Here is a 15,167-nt window from a genome sequence, read left to right on the forward strand (position 1 = left end):
CTGCTCACAAGAATAAATACAAGCTTCGCACTGCAGATCTGGATAAGATCCTATGATTAGAACTCACAGACCCCAGGGATGAACTTACTACTATTATTACCCTGTTAAATGGACATCGTATCAAGCTGATCTCTAAAGTTTTATCTCTATATCCCAAAATTACTGCAGCTCTCAGACCTCCTCAGAGAAGTTTTTATATTTGATAGAAGTCAAAGCTGAACTCACAGCTTGTAGAGATAAGTGTCAGTGGAGTGCTTAGCCACAACTGGGACACTTGTCTTACCCATCCACCCACAAGGCTCATGAAAAAGAAGTCAGAATGATAACCTGTATAGGGTAATTCCATTTAAGCTCTTAGAATAGTGCGTGTGTGTGTGTGTGTGTGTGTGTGTAGAAGATAAAGTCTTAAATGAGTGTGCATTGTTGACATAAGCACAGCCATGCTCCAGTGCTTAGACTCATGAGAATCCTGAAGCCTTCCCTGGATCAGGCTCTGGGCAATGTCAAAGCCATCCTTTGGTCCAAGTGTGTGTAAGAAGCATCACTCGGCTTATTGGTACCTCCTGGATGTTTATAGCTTGAAACTTCTCTCTCACAAAGACCTACAACTAAGATTACCTAAACCTACCCCCTTGTGCTGTATGTTATGAACACTCTTGAGTTCTCAAACTGCAGAGTAGACTCCATCAGAGCCAGTACAGCCCACCAACCCCCTTTTGGTATGTCTGCTGTTTCTTCATTCACGTGTGTGTGTGTGTGTGTGTGTGTGTGTGTGTGTGTGTGTGTGTGTATGTGTGTATGTGTGTGGGCATGTATATATATGTATGTATTTATGTATGTATGTATGTATGTATATTTAGGGAGCTTACAAAATAGTAGGCTTTCAAATGGCTGTTGAAAACAGCTGTGTTAGCTGTCCTCCTCCATTCACTTCAATGCCCTATCTCCCATTCCTATTAAACCCCTCTCCCCATTCTTTAACACTTTTTCTTTCCTGTACTATTGAGATCTCTTGGAGGTCAATACAAAATGGTCTTGTCCTGGGCTTTGGGCCACGACTTCAGCTCTTAAAGCCTTCTGTTTCTGCAGCCTATGCTGCAGTTTGTAGGGTATATAACAAGCCTGTATGCCATCATCGGTCTACTCTGTCTTTGGGCAATTCTTTAAGGAGGAAATTTCAACCATCTGAACCATAGACAAGAAAGCTTATCCATTGGCCCATAAACTCGTTTCCAAATTCCTGACTTTCTTCTTTCCTGTGACAGTGGGAGAGAGAGTTGTTTTCTCCCATGGTTAGCCAAGACGAATCACTGAATGAGGATGTTCACACTGGGCTTCTAGTCTCCTTTCAGCCTTTCAATGTCTACATAACTTCTGTTTGGAAATGACATTCTATAATGGTTACCTCAGCTTCTTGACCATCCTGGAAAGCCACTAACTCTTTCGTGATCTAGAATCTAAATTCTATCCCTATAATTCTACTGAAACAGCTCTGGGCTTCATACAGAAAGACCTGAAGGTGAATCTGCCTTCAGAAAACTCCATCCAGTCCCTTCCTCCAGGTTTCCTATGTAAGGAAATGGTAATCTCATGGTCTTGAACATGTAGATCTCAGATTGCTTTCTTCCAAGTGTGTCACCACTAGACCTGCAGAGTCAAGGTTCTCATATACATATTAGCATATGAGATGTATTACAGCAGCAGATAGAGTCATCTTTCCTGGTATTTTCAGTATTCCTATTATTATGTTCTGTCATTTTCATATTCAGTAATTTTTAAAGTAGGTACATCTATGTGTGGTTTAAGGGTAAATCTCTTTTTCTTTTCATAATAGGCTAGTTCACTTGTTACTGCACAGCCCCATGTCTGTACTTGCTATCTAATTTTATTGATTTTCGTCACCATTATGTAGTCACACTATACTTTAATGACTGCATCTTTATAACACATTATAACATCACAAACATCTAGGATACCCGTCTTATTTTTCTGGACCCTCCACCCTGAAATTAGCTCTTATTCTGCTATTGAGCTTTTCAAAACTTATTATTTGGAAATTACAGTCATGTGCTACTTAGGTGTTTTGCCTACCCAAGGGAGGATCACATAGACTCATGGGGTCCTATGTCGTCAAGGAATAAATTCCTATTGTTCGATGACATTACAGATGTGATAACGTCAGAGTGCATGCTTCACACTTATGATGGTGCTCCTGTAAACAAATGGTCAGTTGTACGTGATATAGCTCATCCACCTGCTATGGATAAGAAGCGACCACTACTAGTGTATGCACTCAGTGTGCAGTGCTGTAAATTATTATTGTAGGGTATGCATTTTCCACTTACACACAAACTTTCCTAGAAAACAGTCTGCCATGTCAGGTCAGGAGGAGCTGCAGGCATCGCTTGTTTCTGATATAACTTGATTGATCCTGATTCCATGTCTAGTGATGGAAACCCTTCACATAACTTTGTGCAAGAGCATACTTTGTTGGGTACACAGTGACTAAGTTGCTGAGAGAAGCTTTTTTCCCTTTTAAACCATGCCTTTCACTGAATGACACATGGTTGTATCTGGAAGAAAAAAATTAACATCTTGAAGAAATGGACGCTTCTAGATTTCTTTATATGTTTTCATTTCATTTAAATCTAAAGGAAAGGATATTTGGCTGTTGAAAATTAATTTTATTGTAGAATTGGTTTTGTGTTTCTAGTACTTTATACTGTGTTTTGTTTTAAGGGATATGTTAAGACAGAGGGACAATTTGGAAATCTTTTCACTCTACATCCTTGGTACACTTTCTTGTTAAATTAATTCTCATTAATCAATAATTATTTTTCATTTTCCAGGAGAGGAGCTAGAAGCCCTTTCTCCTCTGAACTGCAGCTTCTTGGTTAGTCTTTACACACAAAGGTTAAAAAACAAATGGCCTGCTGTTCTTTCTCCTCAGTCCTCACAGCACATCAGGTGGAGCCATTCTTAGGGCTGACTCTACTTCTGGGAAAGTTTAGATGCAGTGAGACAGAAGACACCTGTGCTGCACCTGCTACAGTGTAGCATCTGCTCTGTGTGCAGCACCTGCTCTGTGTGCAGCACCTGCTCTGTGTGCTGCACCTGCTACAGTGTAGCACCTGCTCTGTGTGCAGCACCTGCTCTGTGTGCAGCACCTACGCTGTGTGCAGTACCTGTTCTGTGTGCACGTCTTGGTGCATCCTCAGCACCTGCCGAGACAGGCTGTGCATCCCACAGAAAGTGTCCTTAAGGTTCAGGGGCTCTGGATCTCATAGCTAAAATAACCCACTAAGAGAAAAACAGGATAAAACAAACGAAATCCAAGTCTAAGGAATATTCTGTGTTTTGGTACAGCCAGGATGCATAAATACGAGCTGTAAGTTGGCTCAGCCCCATACCTAAGTCCACAGGGCATCTTCTGGTGTTACAGGTGTCAGTTTAGACACCAAATCAGAAAATGATATTTACTGAGTAAACCAGGTAGCCAGGTCTCCTATTCGAGGCTGAACTTTCTGCCCACACTTATTCTCAGCTCCTTGGCTACTCATGTGTTTCTGTCTTAACCACCACACCATGCAGTAAGAAACTTCTCTGACAAAGGCTGGGTACAGCATTGAGAGGTTTTTTTGTTTGTTTCATTATTTTTACTGTTAACCAGGAGAACTGATTCATCTTATTCTTAGAAGTATTGTATGTTCAGTCCCAATTCATTTAATTTGTTCACTTAAATTTTCTTAAAAATGATGGTTTTGATTCAGTCAAAATTTGCCAGGATAAAATACTTGTGGATTAAACTTAGTTTTTTCCAGATGGCTTTCTGGTTATACTGATGATACATGTCAAACAATCCATGTTTCCCTCACTGTTTCGAGGTACAGCTTTTATTATATTTCAAGTCCATTTACATATTTGTTTTTATTATCAATACTTTGATTTTGCTCCCCACATCAGTGAGTGCATTTATAGACAGCCTACCTTGCCTTGTTATCAAGTGCTTACAGGTTGGTTGGGTTAGTCTTCTTATTTCATTGCTGATTTTTCTCCCCAGAAGTTGGCTTATCTTGTAAATTTTTGTTTTTTAACTTTTATTTTTATTTCATTGTGTTGCCTGCATGTATGCCTGTTCATGGTGTGCATACCATGCCTACAGAAGCCAGGAGAGTGTGATGGATCCCCTGAGGCCACAGTTTCAGACTGTGCTGAGCTGCCATGGGGGTGCTCTAGAAGAGCAACTAGTGCTCCTAATCGCTGAGGTATTACTGAGCATTAAAGTACATATTTTACTAACAAACAAATAACATGGTTCATACTTTTATTGAGTTCATGCTGAATTTATAGAGCGCCTGGAAGCTTGGAATGTTTTTGATTTCTCACATATTTCCATTTGTTAAAATCCTACATTGTATGATTTGTTTCATAATTTTCATTTTAAAGTTATTACTATTGCAAATGGGTCCTTTTCTTCCCCTATTTGATATTGCATCTCATATGTACGGAAGCGCTGAGTATCATCTGTCAATTTGATGCTTTAGTGCCTTTTAAAATTATCTTAAATTTCTTTTATTTTTTAATTATTTTCTTTTATTGAAATATTTTTTCTAACAATATATATCCCTTTCATTTTCTCTTACATCTGGATCCACTCCCTTTCTATCTCTCATTACAAAACAAAGAAGTCTTCTAAGGGATGATAATAAAATAAGATATAATAAGATAAAACAAAACTAACACATCAGAAATGGACAAAACAAACAAAAGAAAAAGAACCTAAGAAAAAGCACAAGAGACAGACAGACAGACACCCCATCCACTTGTTCCCATACTCTGGAATCCCATAAAAAATAGGAAATCATACTATACTCGCAGAGAACACTCTTCTTTAGCAGAGTTCCCTGAGCACTGAGGGGAGGGACTTAATGGAGACATCCTGTTTGGGGCTGAAGGTTCCAAAGTCTTCTACTCTGTGCATAGTGTCTGATTGCAAAGGAGCCAGCCTTAAAGTACCTATAGCCATCAGTGTCCCAAAGTAAAGTGCATGCTACCAAATCCTGCACATTTGCTAGTCAAGTAAATAAAATTTTAACTTAGTTGCAGGAGTGATCTTCCTCCCTCCCTCCCTCCCTCCCTCCCTCCCTCCCTCCCTCCCTTCCTTCCTTCCTTCCTTCCTATTAACAGTGAGGAATATCTGGACCAGATTTTGTGTCTGCTTTTAAAATCATATAATCAGAAAAACCATGGCCATCACTCTTTGCATTTTAGTTTATAAGCTCTTAAATTTTCTCTGATTGTATTAGCTGGCAAGAATCCCATATGAAGTGTTTCCCTCAACATCCAGGAAGATACACCCATCAATATGCCTCTCTCCCAGGGATAGCCCTTGTACAATAAACCATGGATTTCACATTAGAAGGTGTATACTAGCTTATGTAATTCATTGACTAGAGGCCTAGACGCTTTGTAACATGAATGGCCTGGTTTTCTCTTTAATTTTGAAAGGGAAATTTGTCTGTTATCCATTTGCATGCACGTGGTTTACCGAGGTAGCTAGGGTACTTGCTGTATCCTCTAAGGAGTGCGACATTATCAGTGTAATGGGAGCTTGATGCTTCACAGAGGCGTCGATGCTCAAGGTCACTGATACTGAGACATAAGTGCAACCACCTTAAAATTACTGTTGACACTGCATAGCGACAACAATTTTAATAGCCTCATACCAGTGTTTATATTGATTTACCCTGGAAACCTAATCTTCTGGAGTAATTCCTGTTAAATGGAGTCATCATCTAAGTAAGGTTATAATGTCCTCCTCCTTCATCTTCCTCCTCCTCCTTTCAATCTGTCAGCATTTCATACATTGGCAGAATTAGTTTACTAGGAGTTGCATAAGAAAATACAGAGGATGGCTCTAACAATTTAGCTTTTCTCAGTTCTGAAGGCAGGAAGTCAAGATCTCAGACTGTCAGAAGGTTGAAATCCTTTGCATGGCTTGCAGTTAGACCTCCTATGGTTTTGCCGGTGCCAAGTCTCTACCATGTCCACATTTCTGCTTATTAAAAAAGGTACCAGTAAGGTTGAATTAGGGGCCTCCCTATGGCCTAGTGCTAACATAACCATTTTTAAAGGAGTGTTGTTCTATCTCCAACTTCAGACATATTCTGACTTATGAGACATTAAGGTTTCAACACACATTTTAGCTCTGCTTTGAGTTTTCTTTTCTTCAAATGAGTTGTGATGGTAACGGCACTCAGATCCACCTGCCCTTGACAATGGCACTTTTGAATTATAGGAGCCATTCCTAAGGGTATGGTATTGTTTTGCTTTTCTGTTTCAGTAGATTTCCGGATCTTTCCTATTTACCAGTTCCGGCTCCATGAGGTAGTGAACCAAATATGATGGATTCCTCTCTGGTCATCCATATTTCTGCCAGCCATATTTCTAGAGGTGGGGCTTATAAAGGAGTGAGTTTACCACCAAGCAAACGTGTCTGGTTTGCAGAAATCCTTGCTTTGTTTTATTTCTCCTTCGTTCAGATGTCCTCCAGACAATCTATTTGCAGTATTGCAAGGATGAAGTTGTTTTATGGCCTGTTTTGTGATGTACAACATAGAGTCGTGCTCTCCTTGGAGCGCTGTTCTGAAATTAATTTCCTTCAGTCCACAAATTAAACTCTCTTATGGATATTGATATGTTTAGAGTTCTTCCAAAGCATTTCATGGTACTTGTTAGATTTTTCTTGTAAGCATAGTTATTAACTAAATTTTTCTTCTTCAGGTTGAACGTTTTAATAAAATAGTGTTTGAAATTGGGTATACATAGTCTGTGATGTAGGAACATGTTTAGTACTAAAGCATACCTCTTTGAATTATCTGTGAATAAATTACCAGGAGCCTTAATAATATTTTCTCTTTAGAGAGTCATGAGTCCTTCCCAGTTAGTCAATGGGTTTAATCAGGCTCCATTATGAAGTGCTTGTCATTAAAAAGGGATGCATTTATAGGTGCTTGTGGAGGGTTTTTTGAACCTCCTAAGTTGTCACGATTCTGTCATTTTTTAGAGTAAATGGTTTCAAACTACACATTACTCTATCTTAGCATATACAGCCAATATTTATACCAAGTGATCCTTTATGCTTGGTACAATACTCTTTTACACCTTTCAAATATTTATGTTCAAGATTTTATAAGTTAGATTTTAGCATGTTCTTGCTGGAATTAGGGAAACATATGAGTTTTGAAATAAAAGCACAGGAATGAGTGAGGTGTGGTCAATCTGCTTTCAATAGGTCCTGCTTCCGCAGGAGCAAAGCAAGAACAGGCACTTCAACCGCGCTGTTAAGGCTCTGAGACGGACAATGCAGACACAAGCTTGGGTTGCTTGGTTTTTATTAACAGTCACGTTTGTATATGGGAAGAGTTTCACAGATCAAACAGGGAGATCCAAGCACACTCAGGGTTTTGACTAAACGGATACTATTACTAACACTGCTCACGGAGGCAAGCCTGATTCTACCTCCACCGGAACCACCTACCCTGCATTCTCCTGGGTCCATTTTGTACCCTAGTGTCATGACCCCAGCCTCCTTTAAGACTAACTATGAATGCCTCCACCCACATCTGCCCCTCCAATCTTATCATATTCCTCAATAAGAAATATATTTGATGTTTTTTCTTTACTTGACGAAGTAGAGTTATTATTGCAGAAATGAAAACTCAATGACCAACTTTAATTTTAAAACTAGAAAAGAGGAAAAAATGTCATCAATAATGAACTTGGGTAGAGTACAACAAGGAGTATGAGTTATTTTCAAAGGCAACATATCCTATTTTGTACATATTTGCATATAAAAGTTGTCCTTCCTCAGGGTCAGGGAGACAGGACTGTTGCAACGGCCTCCTTTGAAGTGCTGTTCTCTCTTCATTGATGATGTTCAGGGCCCAAAGAATTCAAGGGCAGCTCCTCCCCGCTTCTCCTCAGACTTGGATCTCACTCCAGTTTAGGCTTCTCTTTTTCTTCTTCTAAACCTAAAATAGAAGCAAAAAGCTTTATTGGAGCATCAGGCACAGAGCTACGCTGGTGCTGCTCACAGAATCTCTGGCCACCTCAGCTCACTGCCATCCCCATTTCTGTCCCTCTCTTCTAAGCTAAGAAGCCGGGTCATTTACAGTGTTCTCCAGAAATGTTGCCCTCAGTGAGCTCTTTCCTCACCCTTTCCTAACACATCCAAGACACAGTCAGCTCCTTATGCTTCTGGGAGTAGGACCCTGAGGCGGTATGACTCCTGACTAAGAGGCATTGCTCTGCATGATGGGTACTCAAGCTGGATTGCTTCTCAACCAGCCCCCAGCAGCAAGAGCCCTGTGGCTGATGCATTTAAATAGCTTCATTCATGGTACACATCAGTCCTGTCCATTCTCAACACCAGGATTCTGGGTTTCTAAACGCCAAAGGAGTCTTTCTTCTTAAAATCTGTTATTTTTAAAAAGCTCATGAGGCCCCATTTAGCTACAGGAGCTGTTTCTGCTTATACATATTTAACCCCATCCCTGGTCTGCCCCATGCTAGAGAGCAAATTCACAGCCTCCCCGGGCTATTCTCTTGGTCCCATACTTGTGCATGCTGGAACTCAAGGTCTGCCTGAGGGAGTCAACCCATTCAGATCTACTTTTCCGGAAGGACTTGTAGGTACTGGATCAGTAAGGCCTTGTCTGTTGTCTGCAGTGTTGGCTGATGAAGGTTCATTTTCCTGAAGTTGAAATTGTTTAGTCCATTCCTGCTAGTTATACTTAAATCCAGAAATTCTACTTCTTTCTTGCTTCCTTCTTTCCTTCTTTCCTTCCTTCCTTTCACTTCTACATAAACATTTTTCTAGTCTTCCCAAAAGTTCTTGAATACTTTTTCTTTTAATAGCGGTAATGAAAAACAACAAAGGAACCTCTAAATACTGTCTTCCTGGTCCTGCTAGCATTCTTTTATAAATGTCTAGATCTCCAAGTGCAGAAACACTTTTGTTCTTAGTCACAATCTTAGTGCTTTTTAGCGTCTATTTCAGAGTAGATACTCAGCTAATCTTGTTAGATAATAAATGTGCTTAGAGGAGACTCTGAAATCAGAACTAGCAGGAGAGAAATAAGCAACATGTAGGGTCCCCAAATGACAAAAAGATCCAAGATCCAAGGGTTGCAATTATTCTAGGGCACATGTTAGAGACACCCCTCCCCTACCAACTCCCAGTCCCAGCTAGCTTCGTGGAGACTGGATGATGCAGTGGGATGTGAGCGAATGCTCCTGAGCAAACATCCTCTTTCGTGGTTGACTTTCGCAAGGAAGGAACTGTTAGAGATCTAAAATACTCTTTCCAAAAATCTGTCTCCCAGATCACGTGAGGGAAACATCAGACCTAGGAATAAGGGCATGAGAAGAGAGGAGGAGAAATTCAACCGTAAGAATAGACACTGTGTCTTTGTTGTTGGGTAGGTCCCCCACAGCAATGGCAGTTGACATGTAGGCTCCCTTCAGATGGCTCACACGCCCGAGTCTCCACTTCTGTCCTATGTTTTCTACACACGAGCAAAGCTGGGGGTGGGAGGATGAAAAACAGTTTGCTTTTTCTCGTTAGTCTCATTTGTCTAGAACGTTCTGCTGTTGGGTCGATGTGGCAGCAATGGTGGGATCTTCGACCGAGGGCCAACTTCGAGGACCTGGGCTTCCCTGATGTGGGGAGGGAAATGGCTTCTCACATATGTTAGTTTTTTAGTCATGAGGTAGAAAGGAATAAATAATCACATAGCTATAAATGATGAAAGAACTGAATGCATTTCCACAAAACAACAAAACCAGGCAGACCCATCAAAGAGCTGAGGCAGGCTGTACCTGCGGAACACAGGGGTCAAGGCTGACCAAAAGGAAGGTATCCAGACATATTCCACAGCAGGGAGATTGTTCACACTAGGCGGCGGTGTTCAGAAAGGGGGAGAATGGGATTTCTGTCATGGGGCCAGGCAACCTGGATGGACATTATGGAGAAGGGGCCTATTCCTCCACTTGGAGGCCTGGGTCTGACTTCCTCCCCCAATCCCCTCTTGCCTATTCTCTCTCCTCTTGTCTGTCTTTCACTCTTGAGCGGTCTTGTTTCTGGTCTTAAATTTGACTCTGGTGAGAACAGTTGCCTTAGTCAGAGTTACTGGAGTTAGGACAGTCTTAACTGAAGGACAGAAATGCTTCAGGTGTCATGGGTTGACTTGCACAATCATATGCCCAAGTACCCACAGAACTTCAAAATGTACAAGAATGCCCAGGGTGTGGTCAGACATTTTTTTTCTTAAAGAAAACAGGCATCTGAGTCATGGATCCACGCAATCGCCGCAGAAGAAGCCAGAATGAAAGGCAGTCATCCAGCACAGCCTGTGAAGGATCCTCGTCTCTGAATTGCAGGACTAGTGTTGTCTTTGAGAGTTTTAGACCCCACTGAAGTACCGGCCTGGACACAAAGCTCAAACACAGCATGAAAGAAAGACCAATGAGTCGAGGCCTTTCGGTCATTAGTCCTTCTTAGGTTCCAGAGTACAGCATCCTTCCCTACTGTGATCCCTGTCCAGGATTTGGAGAAGGGTGAAACTACTGTTCTCTGGGGGTCTGAAGTCAGGGCCCAGCCCTTCCTTGTGAGCCTTGGGGTCACAGCATTCAGTCGAAGGGGATTATTCTCAAGTCTTTCAATTAAAGGAAATTTCCTTTGCTTGCTCTCAGATTTGCTTGGGAGCTATGATCCCCTCAGTCTCTTTTCTTTCTCCCATTTGGTAGAGGACTGCCCATCCTAGGTCTGCACCACCATTATGTTTTAGAAGGAGGTAATGTTGCCTGGTTTTACATGTTTACACAAACTGGGAGAACAATTTTGCTTTGGGATGACTTATGACCAAATCTTATACATACATGGTTTAGAGGTTTGTATCATACTTAGGGAGAATGTTTTTATTATTATTATTATTATTATTAAAGAGTTGATGTCAGAATGGCATTTTGGGGCCACAGGGATGAAAAGAATATATTTTACCTGTGTGAAAAATGTGTGTGTGTGTGCACGCATATATGTATATATATATACACATATATACACACACACATATATGTATATATGAAATATACTTATGGTAGGGGGACTATTATTTAGAACCATCAACCTGTGATGTTGCTCCCGAATTCCCAGTGTCTTGAGCTATAACTTTATTTGGATGAAGTCTTCACAAAGTTAACAAGAAGTTATTATGGTGAATGCCATTACATATGACTGCTCTCCTTCTGAACAGGGAAACTGGGAGACCATGTCATACACAGGGAGTACATCTTTGAGTATGAAGATAAGTAGCTCAGGACAGGCCGGGGGCCACCTTCCTCTCAATGATCTCCTAAGGAATCACTCCAGAGAACATTTTGCTTTTGACCTTCTGGAATCTACGCATGACATTCAACCTGTTTCTCTTGTTTAGAATATTCAGCTTGTGGTGTTTTGTTACAGTAAACACAAACAGTTCTTACAAATTCACCTTAAGTCGCTTTATTTGAAAAAAAAAGCAAGTGCTTGACTATTAATTTAGCTTATTTTAAGGGCTTGCATTTCCCAGCAGACAGGTCTGTTTTGTGTTTCTGAAACATGGAGCCCTTCTGCATGTTCACTAGATGTGACAAGCAGATGAACCTTGGGTGGGGTCACTGCCTTTACCAGCAACTGTCTGAATAGGGCAGTTATAGGCCTCAGACACCTATGCAAAGGAGGGGAAGGGTTTAAATAATTTCGAGGATTCTTCTCTCAGCTGTGATGGTCTGCAACGTGTTTTTCATCTTGAAGTTGTAGCATAAGCAAGCCAGAGGATTTGAGTCTTTGAAAACCATGAAGGATTCAGCAAGGTGGCTTAAGTGCAGCATCCCTTCTAGGCGGAGGATACCCAGTGAAGAATGACGGGTGACAACATTTTATACCGTACCAGAAAGTGATCATCACGTGCATGAACACCCACACGTATGCCTAGACTACTTTTAATCTGTACTTTCAAACCCAACTGTGAAATTGACTGGGTTAAGTGTCAGATGAGAATCAGAGAGAGCTAGGCAGACATCTAAAGGTGGCAACTGATGATCCTCAATTCAAACCCATTGTTGGCAGAAGGAGCGGTGGGATCCGTGTTGCCAGATCTTAAAATATCTGATAAGGAGAGAAAGTCCAGCTGTGGTATGAAAATTTCCAATTTTTAAGTGTTGGTGAATAAATAAAAATTCCACTATGTGACAGAATGAAATTTCTTAGTATGCAAATTTAGGAGCTAGGATTAGAAAAAAGGCTCGGTCAGCAAAGTACTTGCCTTGCAGGCACGAGGACCCTAGATCCCTAATACACAGATTAAAATTATTACATATTTGCATGAATTTGTAGTTCCAGGTGCTGAGGAGGTAGACACAGGCAGGTCCTGGGACCCACCGGCAAGCCCGCCTAGCCTACATGGTGAGTTCTTGGGCAATGGTGAGCCTGTCCTTAAAAGTATAAATGTAGACGATGTCTGAGGAGTGACATTGAGCTACATAAGAAAACTTGGTCTTCACCTTATGTGAATCTGTGAGAGCAGACAGAAGTTACCTGCGTCTAAAACACGATTATGAGACAGACATATGAGCATCAGATGAACACATGACCACACGCTTGAGAAAGCCATCTGTGGGAAGACGCTGGCTTGACACAAACAACAGTTCCTATGGGCTCCCCTAGATAAATGTAGAGCAAATTATTCTCTGTACAGAAATACGTGATCAAACGGTGACTGACTTTTATGCATGCCCTGTAAGAAAAAGGTGAAGACTGGTCAACCAGTACAGACAGTTAAAAACAAACAAACAAACAAACAAACAAACGAACAAACAAACAAACACCCTCAGTGTTGCTATTCACTTTTAAATCCTCACTCAAGGCTGCTGGTAAACAACTCCTTACAATCCAGACTGAATATTTATCTCCTCTGCCACTCAAGCCATCTGCTCAAGGAAGCGGCAGAGTTATGGGCAAATGTCTCCCAGAATCGAGGACATCAAGAGGACAGAGGAAGCCAGAAGTCTTTTCCCCAGGACTGCACACAATCGCTTAAATCTAACTACAGCCATTCTCTGAGGAAGGTGAGGAAAGTTTGTATTTTATTTCAAAAACATTTTTAAGTGCACCCCGCGATTCTATAATTTAAAGGAGAAAGATTACTGCTTCCGTTGAATGGGGAGGGGGAACATCACGAACAGATTACTGTCTGGCTCTCCGAGCTGTGGCCTGAACAGATTAAAAACTGGGGTCATTCAGCGTCTGCGGTCTCGGAAGAGGCGCACACAGAACCAGTCTGCTTCAGTGACTGTGGCAGCGACTACTTAATTCGTCAAGTGGACTGAGGTCCTGCGCAGTGATGGTCCTCAGTCAGCGTTCAGCACTGATGGATCACACGTCACTTACAGGTGACATCCAGCATAAGGGACTGTGTCCAAGGAGATGTCCAGGTCTCTCTGAAACCCCCGCACCATCACCCCCTGGCTGTGTTTTCACGCGGGATTCGGATCACTACACGTTCAAGCTCTTGCCTCTCCAAACCTTCCAGCGTTTGCTTATCTTTACATAGATTTTTGACAGGGTTGGCATAGTTTAAAGAAGACTGGGTGTCTTGAGAAGGAGGAGGCTTGGCTATAAATAGAAACAAAAGAGAAATCAAGTCAAAGGTTAAAGGAGCCTTAGCAGCCATGAAATACATCGCATCTGTCCATGACCTTCCGCTCCGGCAAAGGGCAGCCACCTGCAGTGTTTATTGTTCTGGCTTCACAGTCATGAGATTCCTTTGAGCCGGCCGCACCCATGAAAAGATGATATAAAAAAATGAGATCTGGTGACTTTTAATGAAGCCAGTTGAATAACTTACTATTTAATTTAGGGTCTGTTCACTATGGCAGAATCCTGGAGATCGTAGCTGGCTTCGCTTTTGCTCCCCCTGTCAACACCGTATTTTTTTTTTTCTATATATAATTTTATGAGCATGCTTCTTTTATCTCTAGGTTTGGATGTTTTACTACCTAATAAGAGCAAGTGAGAAATAAACCTTTCGGGTAACACTGCCAGCAGCTCCTAAATTAATGCTGCAATAAAAAACAAAACAAAACAAAACAAAAAAAACCCACGAAGCTTCCGTAGAAGACTGAAGAGGAGCCGGCTGTCAGCGCTCCCCTCGGCCAAGGGTCTCGTAGGCAGCACTGCTCTTCCTTTATGAGCCCGGAATGATACTCACTTCTCGGGGCATCCCAGATGTAGCTGTTGAGTGCTTCTCCGAGCAAGTACAGGGAATTCATTAGGAGGGTTGTCGACCCAAAGAAGATGATCCTGGCTCCTGAGCCAATGTGTTCCAGGAAAGGGTACACCCACATGCCGGTGACATGATGTATCCAGCACACCCTGCGTTGGAATTGGAAAAGAGACAACGGTAGAGTCCCAGCCATGACAGATGTCAAAGCCATGGTGTTGCAAATGCAAACCCATGCCACTAGCAAGGAGCTCCTGTCTATCCACACACTCTGTCTGTTAACATCTTGTGTGATTCTGGGGAAGTTCCCAGTTAGAAGTCAAACTGTCCATCCACACCAGCCCAACCACCACTTCTCTTTGCCATTCTTTGCTGTGTCTTATTTGTCCCAGGCACCCGGTCAGGGCCCCACGCTGCACTGAGTGACACATCTGCCTGTCTCCTCCTTTCCGGCACCGTCTTCTTGTCTTTAACGACACTTAAAAGGTTTTGGTCAGGGATTAGAAACTGCCAGGGGATTTAATACTGTTATACAATCTTTTTAATCTCTCCTGTATACAATGGAACAATGCAGCATTAGGCAATCACCCTAGACGAAAGCTGACAGTATATGCCAGGTTTCTTGCCATGCTACCTTTCAGCGAGACCAGAACACGGGCTCATTACTCTGCATACACAGGCTTCCTGCCTCCCTGATCCTCAGGTTCACTTCCCTTCTAAATGCCTGTGCGTGCCCACTTGTAACTTGCTGGGCTGGATGTTTCTGGTTCTGTGGGAATGGCAACACCAAGTAGCATTGCCTCCCGGAGCTTAGTGACGGTGTCTCCTCCACCGTCTCAGTACAGG

The 15,167-nt window shown here is 41.9% G+C and overlaps 1 protein-coding gene across 4 annotated transcripts in view; it reads right to left on the bottom strand.

Annotated features, from left to right (window-relative positions):
* Positions 1-7,377: 7,377 nt before the first annotated feature.
* Positions 7,378-15,167, bottom strand: part of Aig1 (androgen-induced 1) — a 230,092-nt gene continuing 222,302 nt past the window's right edge. For 2 of the 4 annotated variants that reach the window (XM_087651502.1, NM_001134425.1), the window contains 2 exons: positions 14,310-14,473; positions 7,378-8,033 (listed from right to left, as the gene is read on the bottom strand). In XM_087651502.1, the coding sequence (XP_087507628.1) occupies positions 8,006-8,033; positions 14,310-14,473 (192 nt within the window). In that variant the 3' untranslated portion in view covers positions 7,378-8,005. Of the gene's footprint in view, positions 8,034-13,154; positions 13,715-14,309; positions 14,474-15,167 lie in introns of those variants that run through there. The other 2 variants (XM_087651501.1, XM_087651499.1) reach the window with 1 other exon arrangement.

This window comes from Rattus norvegicus, chromosome 1 (genome assembly GCF_021556685.1).
Source record: "Rattus norvegicus strain SHRSP/BbbUtx chromosome 1, alternate assembly SHRSP_T2T, whole genome shotgun sequence".
Taxonomy (NCBI): Eukaryota; Metazoa; Chordata; class Mammalia; order Rodentia; family Muridae; genus Rattus; species Rattus norvegicus.